General features: G+C 38.5%; 1 protein-coding gene across 1 annotated transcript in view; it reads right to left on the reverse strand.

Annotated features, from left to right (window-relative positions):
• The window catches only part of LOC131539099 (proton myo-inositol cotransporter-like), a 99,529-nt gene extending 92,026 nt beyond the window's left edge, over positions 1-7,503 (reverse strand). The window contains exon 1 of the mRNA XM_058773422.1: positions 6,814-7,503. Coding sequence (XP_058629405.1) covers positions 6,814-7,348 — 535 coding nt within the window. The 5' untranslated portion in view covers positions 7,349-7,503. The remainder of the gene's footprint in view (positions 1-6,813) is intronic.
• Between the last annotated feature and the right edge of the window lie 16,202 nt (positions 7,504-23,705).

Here is a 23,705-nt window from a genome sequence, read left to right on the forward strand (position 1 = left end):
CACAAGGAGGTTAATCAATACCGTGAGACGACAGCTGTTATTGGAATTTCATTTACGTTTTGAAAGACACTGACTTCACATGAGCAAAGGATGTATTCTCCTCAGTGATGCAGGTTATCCAACAATGCCATTCACACGCAATCTTCATTTATACAAGTGCGAAAACCACTATCATGTCACATGGAAGGATCATTCAAAATGACAAAGATGTCTGTGTGGAGCATGATATCTGTCTGTACATGTTCAAAACATGCCACCTCATTTTTCATACGTAGACAAAACACCAAAACATTCACCCATCCAATGAAACCATAACTCTCCCAGTTGTCTCGAAGGGTCTGTTCCAAAATCTAGTGAGCTGTTTTGCTTTCTAACTGTCTATGAATGCATTATAACCATCCCAGGTTTATTGGAAAAATGTGCCTCTATCTACATTTTTGTCCAAAAACGTACCTATACATACATTTCACTTCAGTTTCCAGATGAAATGAACACTAAAACACAATAAAATACCAACTACTTTTATTTATTCCTTTTATTCCTATTCACACATTACAGAATCATATTATCAATTTTTGCATCAATTAATCAGCCATATACAGTAACTTGCCAGGACAACCAGGACAATTTTTATGGACTTAACCAAATACATTAGTAGGTGCCTATTTTAGCCAAACTCTTAGTCAGAATCACATGTATAATTTGAGGCCAAAACCTTCTACACACTGCATGGTTTTAGCAATAAGAAGATCATTGCAGATCATACTGTGCAACGTGGATATAATAAACTTGGGTACGACGTGCATGCAGACTGTACGATGATGATCTATTGACTCGTACACTACGATGCACGTTACTATAGAAGAATAAAACGTCATCAGCATATGCTAGTGGTAAACAAATGAGCATGATGAATCACTCTTTGGCAGTTGTAGTTTTTATGTTTGCTGAAAAAAAGAGGAAGCAGAGAAAGAGGAAGGATAAGAGGTAAGCAGTTTTATGTTTTAGCGCCATGTCACGTTGATTTCGTGTCACATTTTTATTGGCTGGTCAGTAAAGGTGGGTCGTAGCAGCAAACACACTGTGCGATGATCATGCTTTAATTCTGACACTGTCAGAAACATATCGTAGGCTATTTTTAGTCGCAAGACCGTGACAACCGCCATCTCGGAACCACTCTCACTGTACGACACAGGAGCACCGATTAGAATCCACGATCACAGTGATCTCCTCGATTGTTTCATGATGCCAATCTTTCGTCTGGGACAGCCGGAAATCGTGCAGTGTGTCTCGGGCTTAAAGGGATACCACTTACCCCCATGTCGTTCCAAACCCGTAAAAGCTTCGCTCGTCTTCGGAACACAATTTAAGATATTTTAGATGAAAACCAGGAGGCTTGTGACTGTCCCATTGACTGCCAAGTAAATTACACTGTCAAGGTCCAGAAAAGTATGAAAGACATTGTCATAATACTCCATCTGCCATCAGTGGTTCAGCCGTAACGTTATGAAGTGAGAATACGTTTTGTACGGAAATAAAACAAAAATAACGACTTCATTCAACAACTCGACACCGTAACGTCACAGTAGCACCATTTTGGAGAGTATTGCTGCACGCAAAATGCATACGCTCTTCCGTGTCAGCCTTGACATAGGGATGCGCTTTTAGCGTTCAAATCAAAGCGTAAATCCATGTAGAAAACGTATCCTTGTGTCGCGGCTGACACAGAAGAGCGTACGCATTGTACGTGCAGCGATACTCTCCAAAATGACGCTATGGTGACGTTTGAATAAAGTCGTTATTTTTGTTTTATTTCCATACAAAAAGTATTCTCGTCGCTTCATAACGTTACGGTTGAACCACTGATGGCAGATGGAGTATTCTGACGATGTCTTTCATACTTTTCTGGACCTTGACAGTGTAATTTACTTGGCAGTCAATGGGACAGTCACAAGCTTCCCGGTTTTCATCTAAAATATCTTAAATTGTGTTCCAAAGACGAGCGAAGCTTTTACGGGTTTGGAACGACATGGGAGTAAGTGATTAATGAAAAAGATTTGGGTGGAGTATCCCTTTAAGACAATCTCCAAAAGGTTTCTTCTAAGATGGCTAACAGTTTTCAAACAAATTAGATCAATACTAAACACTATCGCTAAAAATGGTTCTCATTAAAATAAACCATTTACATGAGATATGTGAATCTGTTTTTGAGCATGTGGCTAGCTTAGCAGCTAACTCTATAATCAACTGTGAGCTTGGGGAGAGTTATTACTGTGCTGCTGGTAACAAGGTTTCTGTGCTGAAGTAGAACAGTCACTTATGAGGTTTTGTCTTGTTTAGGAAGCTACTTCAGAAGGTAGATGCATATATAGACAGTGAAGCAGCTCACTAGGTTTTGAAAAGTCAATATTTATGTTCCGAAAACACAAACAAATGAATCGCAGTTTACAAGGATATTGATGTTGCATGAGAGATACTGTGTGTTGAGTGTTATATTTCAACATTAATGGCCATCAGTAAATCTGCTTAAAATCGCTAGGGAATACTTAGCAAGTATCAATTCACTGATATCAGTATACAAAATAAGATTTCCTGAGTAGAGTACATCACAATATCAATACTGCAGCTCAGTCCTAATGACGTAACAGTCAGTCAGAGGAAGTGGCGGTTGTCTATGTTGTTGTGGTGTTTTGTGTATGTCTGCTAAATAAACTGTAGTTGCTTTTGCTTAGGTTTACTGTTCTTCAGCTGCAAAACTAGTGAGCGGACTCATTAGTGTGAGACTCCCAACTGAAGCTGTAGCTGTTCTCTATTATTAGAGACATTGTTTTAAAGGAAAAACACATCCACTTCATTCAGCAGACTACCCCAGACACTCAACGCGAGAGGCCATCGCTCTAATGGCCTTTTGCTCCACAAGGATATTGGAGTCATGGAGACAGCAGACGATTGCCAGAAGAGCTTAGCTTCTTCTCTGATCACACCAGACCAACTGAACTGTTAATTTACACCATCTGTGATTAGCACAAGGCTCTGTGCCTGGTTTGAAGGAACATTAAGGTGAGGAATTGCCCAAATCCCTTGAGATGGGGTTTCCAAACACTGCATTAATGGCTTGACTCACATAACGAAAGAACATACAGTATACCCATATATACAGTGTGCTGTATTTTGCTGTCTTAACTATGCTAAATAAAGATAATGGGCTGAGGAAAAGGTCATTATTTTGATGGTTTAACTGATCCTGGTTTTGCCCTCTGCTGGTTTTGTGTTTTCGTAAAGGTCAGTGTGGAAGTAATTGGGCTCAAACGCTTAAACCAGAAGTCAGTGGTCAATTATCAGATCAGTGACCTTTCAAGAAAGTTACAAGACAATTTATTCATAAAAAGAATTTGAAAATAGACTTGAAATGAGAAAAAAAAACTATAAAAAAAACATTACATTTTCATATTTCCTGAAGAAAGTATACATGGTTATTGACTACTACACAAAAAACGATGATTGGCTTTAAAAGTAATAGTGAAAAATATCTTTAAAATTGCAAATATGGATTATGGTCCAGAGTGTAATGGGTCAAATGCTGAATCTCTGGATTTGAGCAATCAAGAAGGCATTAGTCAGCCAGATAATATAAGGATTGAGAAAACACCAATCTTCCCTAATGACGGTGTGTAATCCTAGACAATAAGCATCAGGCCAAATTGCTCTTTCCAAATGCTCACGGGATATTCAGCTGATTCTTAGAAACTCCGAACATACATTAATGAGAAATACCACTTGAGCTACTGGAGCTCTGTCAGTCTAACCACCCAATCAGATCATGTGTATCCTTCTGACTCTGTACTAATTGCCTGTGTTAAAAATAGGTCTGAATTTTCAATGAAACGCTGCATGAAATTTTATCAAAGCCTGCGATCTTACACTATGACTCACTTGGGTTCCTTTAAGCAAAGCAATTAAAAAGACTGTCTACAATCCTTTAGGAAAATCAACCACATTGTACATACATTAAATAACCTGACTGTTTGCATTTATTAAAATGTTACTCAAAAGACAAAAAAGTTAAATAATAATAAAAAAGAACAAGAAAGCTTATGTTCTGCAGATTTCCTAGTTTCCAACTCCAACACAGCTAAACCAGCTAATCAAGGGCTGCTTTAGAAAGCCGAAAGTTTAGGCTGCTGACTTGTTGCCTTGCTGCCTTATCAGGCAATGACTTTGCAGGCAGCATTTGCACACAAATGCACTTCAAGAAACTGATTTCAGACAGACTTCTGAGGCAGAGTAATGATTTAATAATCTACAACAAATAGAGTGACCTTTGGTGAAAATTAGGCAAATATTTAATTACTATAATAGTCGTGGAAAAAGTTGGTCAAAATCACAAACTGAGCACCAATTGCAACTTTCAGAAGCGTCTTTATTTTTTAGCTCAACTGTCAAAGAATGGAACGCATAGGACTGATATCCATTCAGCTATCAAAGGCAGTGAAGGATACATCTATGCTGCCTTTAAAAATCGATCAGACCTAATTGAACACATCTAATTCAGATCTTCAGCTTGTCAATAGAGAACTCAATGAACAGAACTGAGTGTGTCAGATAAGGGAGATTTTATATTAATATTAAGAACCACTGGACTAACCTAATGACTAATTAAAAGATACAATAAAATAGATTAAAAACTAAAAACTGTCTCATAGCACTTAGGTGTTTCCTGGATGGAGATGGGTCCCGCTGGGTCTGCTGGTCTACTCTTCTGTCTTGAAGACAATTACACAAGAAATTCGAAAGAAGCCCAAATGCTGAGACTTTATTTCAAACAGACAAGAGAACAAAGGTATCCAATAAAACGTCACTACAACAAGGTAGCAAGACAACACAAAGATGAAAAGCAAACAGAAATAACTCCAATAGAGTAGCAACGAAGATCACAGTAATGCAGGGAATCGACAATATCTCTGATGAGAACAGACCAAGAGAGGATGGCATGTTTTTGTGACATATGAGGACACAAATTTGTATAATGACATGGGTATGACATAAGTATTACAAGGAGAAGGTGATTTATGAGGACATTTCCCCATGTCCCCATATTTCAAAAGGCTTATAAATCATACAGAATTTGTTTTTTTTTTGTTTGTTTTTTTGTTGAAAATGTAAAAAGTTTCCTAAAAGGGGTAGGTTTAGGTGTAGGGCAATAGAAAATACGGTTTGTACAGTATAAAACCCATTACGCCTATGGAATGCCCCCACAATTCACAAAAACAAACGTGTGTGTGTGTGTATGTGTGTGCTGACTAGTAAATTGTGAACAGGTGTGAGTGCAAACGAGTTTCATTGGTCCGAGGAATTGGAGCAGAGGGTGTCTGGAGAAGGAGAAGCCAATGAGGGCGTGACAAGTAATAATCTAAACAGAATGAAGTAAATATAAATATAAGTGTCACGGTTCTGTTTAGTTAGTTTCATTATCATGGACTTTTAGTTTGTTTTCTGTAGTTTCCTGTCTTCCTTTGTTCAGTTTTCCCGCCATCAATCAGGCGTCATGGTAATTCATTTAATCAACTCAGGTGTTCAGCGTTACTGCCCTTATTTGTCTTGTATTTAAGTTGATGCTGTTTGACCTTTCAGTTGTCTGGTATTGTCTGTATTACACACAGCTGGATTTATTTAATAAACCTTGTTTGATTTTCATCATAGTCTTCATCCTTGGACTAAATGTTACAATAAGCAATTTGTATGAATATTATTTTATAAATGTTTAAAAAATTTAAACTATTCTGCAGCTTTGGCATAATTTCACCGCAAAGAATAATTTTGCTCTTACTAAAGATTTTTTTTTTTTAGTTAGTTAGTTATTGTACTTAATAAGCAGACGAAAGTCTTGGTCAAGAACATCCTTGATAAAATATAAGATGTGACGTTTTAAAATAAGTATAGATTAAGTATGCATTTTTAATAAAATTATCCAAATTAATTATCCAAATGAAATTTACAAAACAAAACAAAAAACAAACAAACAAACAAAAAACAGTGTTTTTCTCCACAGTCCACTGGGTTGAAATTGCCCAACATTGAAAAGATACAGTTTGAAATGAGGGAAAGGCAAAAGCTATCAAAGTACTGCCCATTTTTTCAAAATAATGGTGCAGATATTCAAATAATAATAATAATAAAAAGGAGAACAGCATCTGCATTTATATGCAGTCTATTTAAAAAAGTAACATTATAAAGTGCTTCATATGGTTTAAAATGTTAGTTTCTAATACTAAATTACTAAATTAACCTGATTACATAGGCCTATACATACACACACACACACACACACATATACATGTGTATATATATATATATATATATATGGGCTATATATACTATGGTAAATCTGAATTGCGCTTTTTTACCCATTACTTGACTGAAAATAAATGCCTCCCATGGTAACATCTACAGTAGCCTAATTTTATTGGTTTTATTCAAATCATGTTACCAAAAAAATGTTATTTAACAATACTGAATCAACCTAAATATGTCAAGTTAAATCAACAAAAATGAAGGGTAATATCAGGTAGCAAGAACTCTTTAACATAACACTTTTTACAGTATATTTTATATATATTTAATATTTTAGCTATAAATCTGCTTGATGTATAATTATTTGTATCTTTTGTTTTTAAATTGCTTACATCAATTAAAGCTCAAAGACACACATATATACAATAGGGCAAGACCCCAAACGACTTCAAGTTTACTATAGTAACTTTTCCGATGTCAACACTGAATAGAATTAGCATCAGTCAGGTGTGTCTCACTCACCCAGCCCAAGTCCCACTGTGAGCCGTCCAACCAGCAGAGCCTCCTTATTAGGTGCAGATCCCAATACTATCGCCCCAATGGCAAAGGTGAAGCTGGCCGTGAGGATGCACACCCGCCGCCCGAACAGTCCGTTGAGATACCCGCCGAGCAGCGCGGACACCGCCGCCGCGGCAACAGTCCCGGACACCAGCAGCTCCTGCCACAGGGCAGTTACATTCATGTCTCTCTTGAGCAAAAGCATCGCTCCGGACACCACCCCGGTGTCATAGCCGAACAGAAAACCGCCGATAGCGGAGAACACGGCCAGGACGTAGACGAAACCCGGCGTGACATCCTGCTGGAACTGTTTGCGCGCCGCACGCTCCAGGTCCGCCGGCGCGGGGGACGCTGCTGAGGGACCGGCGCTGCTGAGGCTGGCGCTGGACGGAGCTTTGATGAGACTCCGCTCTCCATCATCCGACGCTCGCTTCCTCCTCTCGCCCATCAGATTGCTCATACTACGCAGATTATAGTCATCGCTGGATTTGCGGGACATAAGTGAAAAGCCGCAAGAATAAATGTGCACAGTGAGTCAAAGAGGATGAACTGGAGAAGTGGGCTGATGTGAGTCTAGCTTGATGTGCTGTTGTGTTGTTGATGTGGTTTTATGAATGGTCTGCCCAGTCTGACTCCTCTCAAGTTGTGTCTAAAGGATCAGACAGTGTGATGAGAGTGAAGGCAAAGGTAGAGCTCAGCGTCATCGTGACGTGGGCATGGCGTCAAAGAACTACACATCAACACACACGTGCAGAGAAATACATCTATTGGCCATATAGCTTCTTCTTCTTGTAAACAATAATCTCAGTCACAAAAAAAAAAAAAAAACTTTTTTATATGTATGAAATTTATTGCATACTTTTTTTTACATTTTTTTTACAATGAATGTAAAAACATTTATTTATTTATTTATTTAAGCCCTCCATGATAGACAACAAACCATGCAAACATTTTTGTCTCTCACAAAATGATTAATTAACATTAGCCTAATTAATTAGCTTTCAGTTTAATTAACTTGAAGTTTAAGCATAATCAACTATTAAAAATGATTTAGAAACAATAATAATTTCAACAATTTAAAGCATTTAAACCACCAAATATGTCTATTTATTTATTTTACGATATCCATTTCATAAATAAAACACTTACTATGAGTGATTGTTTTCCATATCATTGGGTAAATAAGTCTCTCTCTCTCTCTCTCTCTCTCTTTCACTCTCAATTCAAATCAATTCAATTCAATTCAGTTCAAATGAGCTTCATTGGCATGACTTGCACAGGATTGTCAACGAACGATTATTTAATACGTAAAACAAGAATAGATCTGTAAAAGAATTAAGTAAATAAGTACATGAATACTTTCTTTTCTCCCCCACAAACAAGAAACAGTTAAAATATTTAAGACATTGTTTAAAAAAATGTAAGAAATTATATATTGCTTCAGATTTGTCCACTGGCTGACAGTCTAAATCTAGCTACAAAATTGCTAAATTGGCAACACTGGGTGAGTAATTAATGACAGAATTTTCATTTTTGGGTGAACTATCCCATGTGTCAAGTCTCTTATCATTTTTAAATTATAAACTTAAACATGTTAAAATTTGAAATTATGTTACAAGCTGCTTGTTTCCTCAACCATTTGGTCAAGGACATTAAATGTTTCAAATTTTTTAATTGCAGTGTCTACTTGAAAAGCAAAGCATTTCTGATAGAGGTTCTTGGTTCTTTGATAACAGTTCTTGGAGCCTGAAGAATTAAATTAACAATGCATGAAATGAAATAAAAATACATTTGCTGTTAAATTCAGTTCCGTCTTACTGGAAATAAACAAAATTCATTTTTTATCTCTTTTTCTTTATTTTTCTTTTTTTTGGCTAGCATGTTTTATAGACACAAATGTAAAATCAAACTGAACTTCTGCTGCACATACGGGATAAATAAGAATTACTGTTATCCCCAGACATTTATGTTTCCACAGCTCTGAAACAGCTGGGTCTGCCTGCACTAAACATGATAATTCTACATTAGGCTGTAATGGTACATCTTAGCAGTTCCCATGGGAAAATAGTATTGATCAGAGTTTGTTCTTTCATAGCTCAGGAAGGTAAGTTCACATTTATGTCTCATTTAAGTCTCCTTAAACACAAATAGGCACAAATCTATATGTAATAGAGACAATTCTTAACATACAGTACATTAAAACATTGAGCACAGAATGAAACTATTTTGCATGTGAGATTTAAAAAAAAAAAAAAATGTATCTGTTTTTAGGAGAAACAGTTAAATATTAAATATAGGAGGGAGGAGGGAACGGAGACGTTACGTCAGAGTGACTGATGCAATTGGGATCTCGCCAGAGAGCCCAATCACCTTCGAGTGTTAACAAAACAAGCCAATGACAGTTGGCGTGCGTGCTTTGCATCACGCACCCCGCCCTGCAGCGCGAGTATAAAAGGAGAGCACGCGCAGATGCACATCAGTTTTTCGCTGAGGAGCCATGACAATGTGCCTCGGCCGTGCAGTGGTGGTACAGCAACTGTGGCGACGGGACGTTGCGTTCGACGTTACGTCAGAGTGACTGAAGCAATTGGGATCACTGCAAAAACACCACTATTGCTGACCCTCTCCAGTGCCCTGCGGAAGTCCCCCCACGCCAGTTGGGATGGAATATAGGACAGGGTTTAGGCAGAGATGCAGCCACTGCTGTTCCGTACAGTGGATACTGATAACACCGGGAAGCGTCTTCCAAGTAGGGGAATGCTAAGGAAGCCACATCCTGCATAACGGAGGTACCAGGCGGATATTACACATATGGACTGGCCAAGGGCAGTACTGCATATGGAAGTCCCTGCGGTATCCAGTCCGTAGAGGGGAGTGGCGCAGCAAGCGTGACTGACACAGAGCGGGTCCGGTGTTACTGGCCACCTGAGGCAAATACACGGGAGGACACGGGCTCTACATGGAGATTATAGAATCTCACAAACATGTTAGGTGTTGCCCAGCTGGCAGCTCTACAGATACAGTATCTGCTATCAAGGCACCCTGTGCCAATGCCCAAGAAGAAGCAATGCCGAGGGGGCACGGCAACCGTTGGGCCTGATAAGCTAGGACTATAGCCTTCACTATCCAGTGGGCAAGTCTTTGTTTAGAGACAGCTTTTTCCTTCTGCTGTCCTCCAAAGCAGACAAAGAGCTGGTCTGGGGTCCTGAAACTCTGTGTGCGGTCCACGTAAATGCGTAAGGCACGGACGGGACAGAGCAGAGCAATGGCTGGGTCTGCCTCCCATGGCAGTGCTTGGAAGTTCACCACCTGATCCCTGAAAGGCGTGGTGGGAACTTTGGGCACATATCCGAGCCGGGGTCTCAAGACAATGTGAGAGTCAGCCGGTCCAAATTCTAGGCACGAATCGTCGACCGAAAATGCCTGCAGGTCCCCTACTGTTACGGGTAGTGGTTGTGGATAAAAAGAGCTTGACGAAGGAGTCATGAAACGGAAATCTTTTAATAAGCTTCAACACATGTATTTCATTTTACAACATTAAGCTGAGACAATGACAGACAAAAAACTGAGGACTTAAAAAGAAAAAGGAACAAAGGAGCAAACAAGATAATTAATGCAAATCAGGTGGGGATAATAAACGATGGTTGACTTATGACGAAGACCGGAACAAAACCAAATAAGGGCAAACAGGAAACTAGTAGGGACAAACACGTAACACCTACCCTCTTGACTGAGGCCAAAGCAGTGAGAAGTACTGTCTTTAATGACAGAAACTTTAGTTTTCTGTCTTTAAAAAGACGCTTGCGTCGCTCATGGAGCTCTTTTAGATTTGTTCTTTTAGAAAATAAAGTGTTGACACGCCCAGGAGAGGTCGCTGCGCGACTGCAGTTTGATGAGCTGCAGCACACTGTCCAACCCAGAAGAAGCAGCAGCACTGAGCTAGCATTCGCTGTCTGTAGACACTCTCTTCGTTGATTGCACAAGCAGGAAGGCTCGGCTCCGTAGCGAAAAACTGATGTGCGTCTGCACGCACTTTCCTTTTATACCCACGCTGTGGGGCGGGGTGCACGATGCAAAGCACGCACGCCAACTGTCATTGGCTTGTTTTGTCAACACTCGAAAGTGATTGGGCTCTCTGGCAGGATCCCAATTTCATCAGTCACTCTGACGTAATGTTGAACGTGACTGACTGATAGGGAACTACAAACTAACTAAGTACAAATTAACTGAAATAAATGTACACAGTTTTAACATAAACAAATTAATAAATGTAATGTGATGCATATTTGTGACCCTGGACCACAAAACCAGTCTTAAGTCGCTGGGGTGTATTTGTAGCAATAGCCAAAAATACATTGTATGGGTCAAAATTATCGATTTTTCTTTTATGCCAAAAATCATTAGGATATTAAGTAAAGATCATGTTCCATGAAGATATTTTGTAAATTTCTTACCATAAATATATAAAAAAATCATTTTTGGTTAGTAATATGCATTGCTAAGAACTTCATTTGGACAATTTTAAAGGCCATTTTCTCAATATTTAGATTTTTTTGCACCCTCAGATTCCAGATTTTCAAATAGTTGTATCTCGGTCAAATATTGTCCGATCCTAACAACCCATACATCAATGGAAAGCTTATTTATTCAGCTTTCAGATACTGTATAAATCTCAATTTTGAAAAATTGACACTTAAGACTGGTTTTGTGGTCCAGGGTCACATTTGTCAGTCATACATACTGTAAATGAAAAAGATAAGATGCATGTAAGATTTCTGTAATAGTAGCCTACTACTAAACTGAATGTGTTTTAAATACACATTAATTATTTAAAACAGTTTTTTTTTTTTTTTTGCACAATGAACTGATTTAAACTGATTTTGAAGGGGTCATCGGATGCCCATTTCCCACAAGTTGATATTATTCTTTAGGGCAGCAGTTCTCAATTCCAGTCCTCACGCCCTCACATTTTGTGTGCATCTCTTATCGTTTCAGACGTTTGTTCTATTCGAACGTAAGTGCCCTGCGAAGTGGACATCACAGGATATTCCGCCAGGATTCCAGATCGAAGTGAGCGTATATGTTCCATTTAAAGGTCATTAAAGTGTAAAGTGTGTGTATTTATTTACATATGCATTTTTGTCACACTCTAGTAAATTTTCTGCAGGCAGCGGCGCAGCGCAAATCCGTGAATGAATGTTCCGAAGAAGTAAACTTCAACGGATTTCCCCTGCTCAGGGAGTAGGAAGCAATGAACACTGTGTAGGGATCATGTCAATTGGAACACAGTTCATGCACGGAGCTCACTTCTAACGAGCTGGTTATCTGAATCAGGTATGTTAACTAAGAGAGAGATGCAAAATATGCAGTGGGGGAGGACTGCGCAAGGACTGGAATTGAGAACCGCTGCTTTAGGGTCTTAATGACAAGTCTGTAACATAGTTTGGTTAAAATTTCTCAATAGTAGTGTACACCGTTTTTACCCTGTCAAAAACAGCTATGTCTATAGCAAGCTGTTTTATTGCATGTCACTTTGAATGCAAATGAGCTCTGCTCATCCCACCCCTCTCCTCCGAGCCGCTCTCTGAGAGACGCTAAACTTTAGCCGCATTCATCGTGAAACTTGCTAACTAGCACATAGGCCTATTTCACAATATGGCGACCGACAGCGGAAGTAGGGAAGCGGTACGTCCGGTCGCGCCTCAGCCCGCTACGATCGTTATTCATTATTTAAATGCTCTAGGAATAGTAGTTTTCTCGCCGTCATTACATTTATTTTCTTATAAAGTAAGAATAGCCAATGTTGTCCGTTTTGTGGACCGTTTTTAAGGAAGGCTAAATAATTTTTTGAGAAACTTATTTTTTTATTGTCAAAGTATGTATTATTTGACAGTTGCCATTATAGCTAATTTCCAATTTATCACTTGTTGGCTTTATGGATGAATTTCAAAGTGGTTTAATAAAAAAGTTAACTATTTGTGTATACTGGTTTAACTATACTTGTGAGGGGCAATTTTCCTCACTTATATAGTGAAATATTATGACAACCGATTAGTGGGCACATTTTACTGGTCCTTGCTTGTTAAAAAGGCTTATAAATCAGCCGAAACGTGTTTTTAGTATTAAATTAATAATAATTATTATTATTTATTTAAATCTAGCGTTTTGCGGTAATGGTTCTAAAATGAGTAAATGAGTTATAAAAGATATAACTTACCTGACAGAAAACAGATGCAAGTCTAAGCAATGTCCTCACTAATACTAAAACAAATGTGCGTGCCTGGGTGTGGACACTACAGTCTCAAATAGTATTGCAGGGAAAAGTGGTAATTTGGTCCAAGTGTTGTCAATAAGAAAGCATGAGGAGCCACATCAGCTTGAAGTAAATACAGACTGGATTTAGCTAATGATGATAGTATATTTTCTGATAAGATTGTTTCAAATATATTGGTTTTCTCAGTGTCTATAACAACTTATTATTAACAGCACCCTCTGCTAATTGGATTAATATATCATGGCATGTGATTAAAAATGCATGTTTTCTGTGCCTACTGACCTATCTTTTATATTATATAGTAATGGTCATTTTAACCCTTATTCAGTGTTCGGGGATTTCAGGGCACCAAATTATGTTTTCTTTAAAAAATGTTCCCTTCATTTAAATGGCATGACATTTGAAGATTCAGCTCCCACTATATATCCACACACTTAATAAATTGGAATGATGTCCGATGATAAATGGCTTTAACTGTTTGTTTTCCAATAAATAGCAGTGGTCTTCCACTACACAATGGCACATTTTTCTTTTTATCACATGAATGAAATTGAGAAATGTAAATCTTTACAATTAATTTAAGCACGTGTAGACTTAAAACATCAATTAAGTGGGTAATATTATTAAATGTTTAAAACTGTTAATAATTTGGTTATAAAATAACACTAAGAATCAAAAATGCACAAGCAAACAGCAGGTCTGGTATAGGCTCTGCACCAGTTAAAAAAGAGAAAAACGTATTCTTCAAAAGTTTTATTTTGACAACAGTTAATAAAAAAAAATCAGTGTAAAGTGCATGATGTGCAAATCAGATTACAATGTAGTGCAAAAGATATAAATGTTTTGTCATGACATCTGCAAGCAAGTTTGAAAAAACAGCTCAGCAGAAGTTCTTCACTGCAATGCTGAGAACTTTGATGTTAATGTTCTTCCTTGTGGTGTCTTCATCCACCCCGATGCTTCACACTTTGGTGTCAGTCCAGATGGAAAAGTGGACCCAAATGAAAAACCTCCCTATGGCCTGGTAGAAGTGCCCTAATGTGAAAGCCATTGGATAGGCATAGGCATCACAAATTGTGTTTGTTGGGGGGCCAAGCGAAAAAAAAAAAAATAATAATAATACTACACACCTACCACTGGAATGTCCAGGGTCTGCTGATGGTCACTGGGATATAGCATGGGGATTCTCTTATGAAATAGGCTAAGGGTGACTATGCAACTTCTCTAAAAGGCACTACCTGCTCTTGTTTGCGTAGCAAGTTTAGGAGTTGTCTGATGTTACTGAGTGTTAAGAAAATGTGGTTGATGTTGCTGGGTAATAAAGAGGAGGAGGATGACGTAACTGGATGATGAGGAGGATGTTACAGCAGGTATGTAGATGAGGATGATGTTATTAACTGGCTATCCAGCAAAGCTTGAGAGATGTTGAGGCTTCACACCAGTTCTTCCAGCTCCTTTATTTTTTCCAAAGCCTCATGAAGAGCACCTAATTAAAGAGAATAAAGTAATAAAACATATTAATAGTTTGCGCTAAACATGTTGTGAAGGAATTTTAATATTAATTATTTTTAAATAACTTAATCATACCATCACGACTAACATTTCTTCCTTTCCAGGTGTAACATTAATTATTGTGTTCTGAGTTAACATTGGAATACGACAAGTCTAGACAGTCAGTCTAAAAATAATAATCTCATGATTTAAGTAATCATAAGACTAAGTTTAACTTGGTGAATCACTATTACAGGTTTATGCAGATATAGAACAGTTAGACCATCATAGAACATCACAGTTAGAAGTGGATCTATGCACTTAGTTGGGAACCACTGAGCTTAGCCACAGAGAGCAGTATAAAGAGGGGCAGACATAAGAAAAAAATACCAGTCAGATATGTATTAAATTGTATTGGTCAGAACCCCGCAGAAGACCACGCAAATAATGAAAACACATTCCCCTTACTAAAATGTTCCACTGTTAGCGTAACTGCTTCCATATGGTAGCCTACCTTATGTTTATAAGGCAACGTATAAGCATAATCTACTTTAAATATATTGTGAAAATTTATAGTCACTGTTTAGTTTCAATCCTCTACTGTTTTACAATCCATTAAGTACGTTATACTCACCGGGAAAGGTGGCTCTCATAATCGTGCTTCTCCTGCACCAGCAGCGCTGCAGCGTCAGTTGCTGTCAGTGTCTGGAGTAAATTTCGTCGTTGGGAAAGTTGTAAAACGATAAACAGATGCTTCTTATTATGTTTGAACATAAGAGCGAAATACAAGACTGATTACTTTCAATCTTATCCACTGTTCTATTAGCGCATTCACCGGACCGGAAAAGAGTTTTCCCTACTTCCGGTATGCATACGTCACGTTGTGAAATAGGCCTATTATTAGGAAAGGTGATTTGCAAAGATTCATCAAAAAACCTTAAACTCACTCCTTTGGGAGGTGAAGCTGGATCACGAATGATTCACATGAAGATAGACACATTTAGGTAGATTGGGGGAGTTTTGAAGTTACCCTTCAAAAACAAAGGTAATCCACTGCGTCTTCAGTGGCTCAGATGTCGGGAGTAAATGACGACTTTTTTGTAGTCCACTGTAGTCTTCTTGTTCATTGGTTCCCTCTTGATTGTCACCCTAGGTGTTCCTTGTATTTTTTCAGTTAACCTTGGTGTGTATATAAAGGTGCATTTACATCTTGTCCTAATTACCGTAATTATGAGATCCGACTTCTAAAAATCAACACGTCCTCGTATTTCATAATAACAACTTGTAAACTGGGAATTTCCTGAGAGCTACGACTTGTACCACCTGACCGCCACATTTTTTTTTAGGCACTATGTTTAGGCGGTGAAAGTGTTGCCATAGAAACGCATAATTCCAATTCTGAGGACATGAACATCTCTGAGTAGAATATCAAATGTTTTTAATCATAATTATAAAATGGCATAAGCGCAGTATAAACCCTAATGTTTCCCTTGTTTATGGTCAGTTGTTGTTCAGGCGTTTGTGAGTTTGGTTCTGTTTGTATGTCTATTGAGTTCCTTTTGTTTTGTTGTTGTTTTGGATTGTTTTGTTTATTTAACAATTGTGTGGTGGTGGCATCCACTACGACTCCTCCCAAGCCGCCGACATCTGCAACAGCTCCCCCTGAGCCATCTTTTCACTTTGTCATGGCCAACAAGACCGTCTCTGACTGATGGGCCATTTACAGGACACCGTTTCCAACTCAAAATTGAAAAGTTTTAATGCGTTGTGGCCGTACATTTACACAAAAACAGCACTTTGGTGGCCTTAAAAAGCAAGCCTTTGAAAACGAGTTTTAAAGTGCAAGTTTTTGAAAACGATACTGTTTTTGTCTCCATGTAAACTATGAAAACCAAATTTTTTGGAAACATTTACGTCATATGCATGCGTAATACGTGTTCAGTCTACAGGAATGCGCATATGCATAGATATGTAGTGTTTCTTACAAAGGGTCACCGCCATCTACTGACCTGGCATGTATAATATAGTATTTTTTTGTCGTTTTTGCGATGTTTTGACAACGTTGTCATTTGTACACGAAAATTTTCAAAAATGCAGAGGAATCATTGTGACACTGAGTGCCTTCTCTGAACTCCCTGTGTTAGCTGCTTGCTCTGTCAAAGCCAGTAATTCCACTCCTGCCTGTCTTGGCCACAGAGGCCGTCCTTGAACTCTCTGTGCTTCCTGTCTGCTCCATCCCGGCCACAGAGGCTGTCCCTGGGCTCTCTGTGTTCCCTGTCTGCTCCGTCACAAACATAAAGTCCATCCCTGAGCTCTCTGTAATGCCCGTGAACTCAGAGAAAAGGGAAAGCAGGATCCAAATGCAGAAGACAACATAAAAAATTAAATAAAATTACAAAACACAAGGAATGCAAAGGGGTAACACTTTATAATAGTGTTCAGCTGTAAGTCATTTATAAGTGATTATCTAATAATCACTTGTAAATGATTTGTAACTTAATCTACAAAACATAGTTAAAAATATTAACATATCACTTATTAATCATTTATGAACACACAGTCATGTTTTGTAAATGATTAGTTCATCATTAACTAATCACTTATAAATGACTTACAACTGAACTTTATCATAAAGTGTTATCCGCAAAGGAAAGAGAAACAGGACCAAGCTCACAAAGTGTCATGAAAAGGACAAAAACTGACCAAAAGCAACATAAACGCTAGGGATTATATAAACATTAAAGGATAATTGACTGACAAGATAACAAGGAACCAGTGTTGCCAGACGTACAATAATTAACATAATATACAATAATTTCAGAATTTTGTGACACTTCAAATGATGGTTCTTGTAATCATAAGGCTTCTTATACTCATTGATCGTGCACACCTCAGAATGTGTATTAAGAATGCGGGAGGGTGCACTGCTTTTAAGTGAACGAGCACTATGTTTCTGTCCATGACGGCGTCAAATCTGTACCGCAAAAGACCCCCTCAACATCTGGCAACACGCAGGATTCCGATGATAGTGACTCGAAGGTGGAGTTTGAACCTTCCCACTAAGATACGCCTAGTTATTTATCTATTGTGAAAATTTGAAATTCTTGTCAAAAAGTTTTGGTAGATAAATAGCTGTATTCTGTACTTTTGACTCGTGTACGATAATTTTCTTCTAAATACAATATTTTGTTTGCTTCTTGTACGATACTTGGACATTTCCAATCTGTCAACACTGCAAGGAACACCTGGGGGAGACCAGGTGATCAATGGTGTGTTCCAAATGGGATATATCGCCCTCCGAAGGGCACTTTGAAGTGAATACAATCATGGCCGCCATATCGAAGGGTCGTTCCAAACCGAAGTGCTCAAAACTGGCCAATTCAAAGGGCCCTTCGGAATTAAGAATTTCGCAGGGTACAACTGATGGACACTTCCGCCCCCATGATTCTTTGCGCAGATTCTTTCCATGATGACTGTGCCTCCATGTGGGCACATGATGATAACGTAGAAGGGCACTTCAAGAAACAGTTGTTTGGTCCCCTACACCCTTCAAACCTTTGAAGTTCTCACTCAGGAGGGTAAACCCTGACGGGATTAGGGCAGTGGTTTTAAAACCTGTCCTGCAAACACCCCTGCCCTGCACATTTTGTATGTCTCAATTGTCAGACACACCCAATTCAGGTCTTGTAGTCTCTACCAACAAGCTGATGAATTGAATCAGTTGTGTCTGATAAGGGAGACATACAAAATGTGCAGGGCAGGGGTGCTTGCAGAACAGGTTTGAAAACCACTGGATTAGGGCATAGGGATGAGCTCCTCCGAATGGAACTCAGGGTAAGATGGACCCAATGAACAAGAAGACAACAAAGGACTACAAGACAAGCACAATAAACAGGAAATAAAGCAACATAAAAGTCTGAACTCAAACAAAGGCACAAGGACAGGTACTATGTAACATACTGTACATGAAAATAGTTAAAAATAAATCCCTGTTTAATTTAAGCTTTTTTTTTTCTTTTGTTTGTGGCATTCCAGACTACAGTATGTGAGCAGAGTGTGTTTTTCATGGCAATTCATAACATTTTTTATTTTGGTGAATTGGTGGTTATGAATTTGTACAGTCTTATTTGTACGTTTCTAGACAATCTACTCACCACAAAGGGTTAGGTTTAGATTCACATCATCATTTTCTCTTGAAAATGGAAGTGGAGCTTTTAAGTGCGGGTTGAACACTTTGAGTGAGGTTTCTCTCACTAATAGCATGGAGCAGGAAATGAAATATCTTGAGTAGAGCTGTTGATCAAAACTGTTTGATCAACTGAAGTACTAATTAATGGTCTTTATTTTTATCAATTCAAGTACAGTGGGGAATCACTGATATGAGATTCTACAATTTCCAAAATATATTGTTTGGTCCACTGATGTGCTCTTGAGAATCAATATGACTTGAGTGGTTTCATATGCCTCTTAATGATTTCATACACAGAATTGTTGATAATGGCATATCAGTATTTGCTGATTGCTTATTATCTGATTATTCCAGTATTCATAGCTACAGCTGGGAAAACACACACACACACACAAACAAACACACACACATATTTCTGATCTTGTATTTGTAGGCTACATATTGGGTAATCTGTCTCTTTACAAAAGAGCTTATTTTGAGGTTGAGAGCCTTGATTCATCTGCCTTTCATCTTGTCTTCCGTCTTATGGTCGTATTAGCTGCTTTCAACTGACACAAGATCAGTTCTAGCTGTGCAATCAGTTAATTCAACAACATTTTTCCTTTGATGTAGGTGCATTGGCCCATCAGACAGCTGGTCTCACCATGTAAAGAACTTTATGTGAAGCTAATTTTTGTAAACACTGCTTTTGTGATATATACTTAGGTGATATATACTCACTGCACTTGCTTTTATATTTTGCAAGTATGCAAACCCATGCAGAACATGTTTCTGGGTCCAAAAATGTAACAAATTTTTCAACACTATTGGGGACCAAAAATAAAATTTTAAGACACAGTCACTGAAAACGATAACTTATAATGTGAATATTGAAGGGGATGTGTCACTTTCAGTGTCTGTATTGGCCTTGGCCCTTGTTTTTACGGCTAAGGAATTTTCTGACATGGAAGTGGTTTTGTGTGTGTTTGAGAGAGAGAGAGAGAGAGAGAGAGAGAGAGAGAGAGAGAATATTTTTCCTTTAACTAGAGAAAAGGCACAATGAGGAAATGTGTCCATTAAAAATACAGAGTGTCTATTTTTCACTAAGTGCATATTAAGGGATAATACTTTTGTACATTTGGAAATTAACTTCATTTGTTTTAATATGAAATGGAAATGTATTCATTACTTTCTACATCTGAAATTTTATCATACGATAATACAAACTGAGTATACCACCTGTCAATTATTATGTAGGTCCACCTTGTGCTGCCAAAACAGCTCTGATGGGACTAGGCATGGACTCCATGAGACATCTGAAAATGTCCTGTGGTCTCTGGCACCAAGACATACTGTAGCAGCCTCCTTTAGGTCCTGCAATTTGAAAGGTGGGATCTCCATGGATCGGATTTGTTGGTCCAGAACATCCCATACAGTAGGTGCTCAATCGTATTGAGATCTGGAGGCCAAGACAACACCTTTTGCCTTGGCCTCCAAAGATTTTGTGCAGTATGGCAGGGTTCATTTTCATCAGGGGTGTACGTGGTCTGCAACAATCTTTAGGTATGTGGTACATGTCAAAGTAGCATCCACATGAATGCCAGGACCCAAGGTTTCCCAGCAGAACTGACTGTTCACTTGCTGCCTCATGTATCCCACCTCTTGAAAGGTGCCATCGTAATGTATAATCAGTGTTATTCACTTCACCTTTCAGTGGTTTTAATGTTGTGGCCTGTGAGTGGTTTTAATGTTTCTTATTCATGGTTCAGCAGTATTCAACCAGAAGCCTGTACAGTCATCTAGGTTACCGACTTATCCTAATCTGGGATGAGTGTGGTTATTTAGATAATATCGAGAACAAGAATTTACTGTAAATCAACACCATTTCACTGAGTACACGGATATGCTTGGACACAGCTTGTGCTGATGAAGTGATTGTTGGTGATATAAGGAAAGGAAAGGACATGTGGCATCCCATACTCGGAATTTGTGCTCTGCATTTAACCCATCCAAGTGCACACACACACCTAGAGCAGTGGGCAGCCAATGCTGCGGCACCTGGGGAGCAGTTGGGGGTTCAGTGCCTTGCTCAAGGGTCTCACCTCAGTCATGGTATTGAAGGTGGAGAGAGCGCTGGTTATTCACTCCCCCCACGTACAATCCCTGCCGGACCTGAGTCTCAAACCCGCAACCTTCAGGTTACAAGTCCGACTCTCTAACCATTAGGCCACAACTGCCTCCATAAGCTTACATTTTGAGAAAAAAAAAAACAACAACTGCTTTTTGCATTTGGATACAGCTTTGTGGATTCATTCTTTTAAGATATTATCAACATTTTTATCTCCATTTACTATAACATTATATAATAATTGTAATAGATTGGATTTATATTGTAGATGAGACCAGAAAAAGATATATTGCCACCTGCTGGACAGAATAGACCTTGTAAATGGCACCTAAACTCCTCGCAAGCCTCTTCACTGTTGTACAGTATAGTGCTTATTGGGAAAATATTTTTGTCAAGTTTAGCAGCTGCTTTTGGTGTCACATTTTAGAGTGGCCTTTTATTGTGGCCAGCCTAAGGCACACCTGTGCAATAATCATGCTGTCTAATCAGCATCTTGATATGCCACACCTGTGAGGTGGATGGAGTATCTCGGCAAAGGAGAAGTGCCCACTAACACAGATTTAGACAGATTTGTGAACAATATTTGAGAGAAATAGGCCTTTTGTGTACATAGAAAAAGTCTTAGCTCTTTGAGTTCAGCTCATGAAAAATGGGGGCAAAAACAAAAGTATTGCGTTTATAATTTTGTTCTGTGTATAAGCGTTTTGAAAAATAGGGACATGGGGCAATGTTATGAAGGTATTTTTTGTGCAAAACAAATGAGCGTCCGTGACAGCGGAATTTGTAGTTGTAGACAATAGCCACACATGTGTATCAATAAATTTGAAGCCACAGACAAAAGTTGCAAACTTGTAGATTTTTTTTTCTCTCTCCCACAAACACAACAGTTTCACCTTCTTGGATCCTTCATTGCAGAAACACAAATCCTATTCTATGAATCACAAATCAAAAAACTCACATGTTTTGCTACTATTGCTGCAGTGAATATGGCGCAAAACACATTCACACACCTGCATCAAAAAATGTGAAGTCACGGACGAATTTTGTACATCCGCAAATCAGTATGTGAATTCTTGCAATCAGATTTGCACACTTGTAGAATGTTTTCTTGGATGCTTTTTCTAGCACAAACACAAGTGCATAATAACAATGGCTTGGATCTGCTGCTACAAGTCTCAAACACTGTTTTTCACCTGCAAATGACAAATTTCGCGCACTCTCCCTTTTGCACCACATATCTGTGTGACAAATGGAGCAAAAGTGATTTGTGCATCTGTAGAGAAAAAAATTAGTTAAGACACACCGCTGTTATGTACATCTTTTGTATTTTATTTTCAGGTTTTAGTCTATTGGTAATGTCACCTGCAACGGAGGTGTATTGGAGTCTTGTGATTGCATCGTAGAGGTGGTAACACCAGGGGAGCTGCCATCAACTACCAAATTAGCCACTGGCTGCTGCTCTCCACTAACCCACAGAACGGGTTGTATAGGAACGGACTAGCAATACATAGGAAATTTGGCTAACAATGAATGCATTATGAATGCTGTTTATTGTATTATAACCTGTAAGTTCTGTTATTGTATGGTATTTTTTTTTCTGACCATAAACTACAATAACACTAAAAACAGTGAAACAGTTGAACATTGAGTAGTATTTTCAATTACTGCTTTTTATTATTATTATTATTATTTTCTAGTTTGTGGTCTGAATCATGTCATCTGCATTCCAGTTGGAGGCTTTTTTTGTGATTGTCATTGTAACAGGGATAACATCAACTGGTAAGTTAGCCGAAGTAAACTAGTTAAAGTTTTTTTTTTTTTTTTTTTAAATCGTTATCCATTCCCTGGGAATCAACCCCATTATTTCAGCAATATAACACTAAGCTCACAATGTCAAATGCAGAAACGTTTATTCATGCGTTTATGACCTCAAGGTTATATTATTGTAATGCTTTATTGTAATGCTATATTCTGCACGCTTAATAAACAAACTCCAGCTGGTCCAAAATACAGCAGCTAGAGTTCTTACTAGAACCAGGAAGTATGACCACATTAGCCCGGTTCTGTCAACACTGCACTGGCTCCCTATTGAACATTGTATACATTTCAAAATCTTGTTAATTACTTATAAAGCCCTGAATGGTTTAGCTCCTCAGTACTTTAGCGAGCTCTTATTGCATTATAGTCCTTCACATCCGCTATGTTCTTAAAACTCTGGCCATTTGATAATACCTAGAATATCAAAATCAACTGCGGGCAACAGATCATTTTCCTATTTAGCGCCAAAACTCTGGAATAATCTACCTAACACTGTTTGACCCATCTCTTTAACCTGGTTTGCACATAACACACTTAACACATTTCTATAATTCAAATCCGTTAAAGGATTGTTAGGCTGCATTAATTAGGTCAACCAGAACTGGGAACACTTCTCATAACACCCGATGTACTTGTTACATCATAAGAAGAATAGAATCTATGCTAATATTAGTCTGTTTATTTCTTATTCCGAGGTCACCGTAGCCACCAGATCCAATCCGTATCCAGATCAGATGGTGGATCAGGACCTAGAGATGACCTCTACAGCCCTGAACGTCAGCGGAGACCAGGACACCTAGATGAGGCTCAAAGACAGATCCCCAGTGAAGACCTCGTCTCCTAGACAGCAACCGGGACAGGACCATGGGAACCAGATGAGTAATCTGACTCTGCTGCAGCATGGAACAACCTGCTAGTTCGTCTGGCCAGAGGAGAACGACACACTATCTCGACACACTATTTCCCTGTTTAATACT

Source organism: Onychostoma macrolepis, chromosome 04 (assembly GCF_012432095.1).
Source record: "Onychostoma macrolepis isolate SWU-2019 chromosome 04, ASM1243209v1, whole genome shotgun sequence".
Taxonomy (NCBI): domain Eukaryota; kingdom Metazoa; phylum Chordata; class Actinopteri; order Cypriniformes; family Cyprinidae; genus Onychostoma; species Onychostoma macrolepis.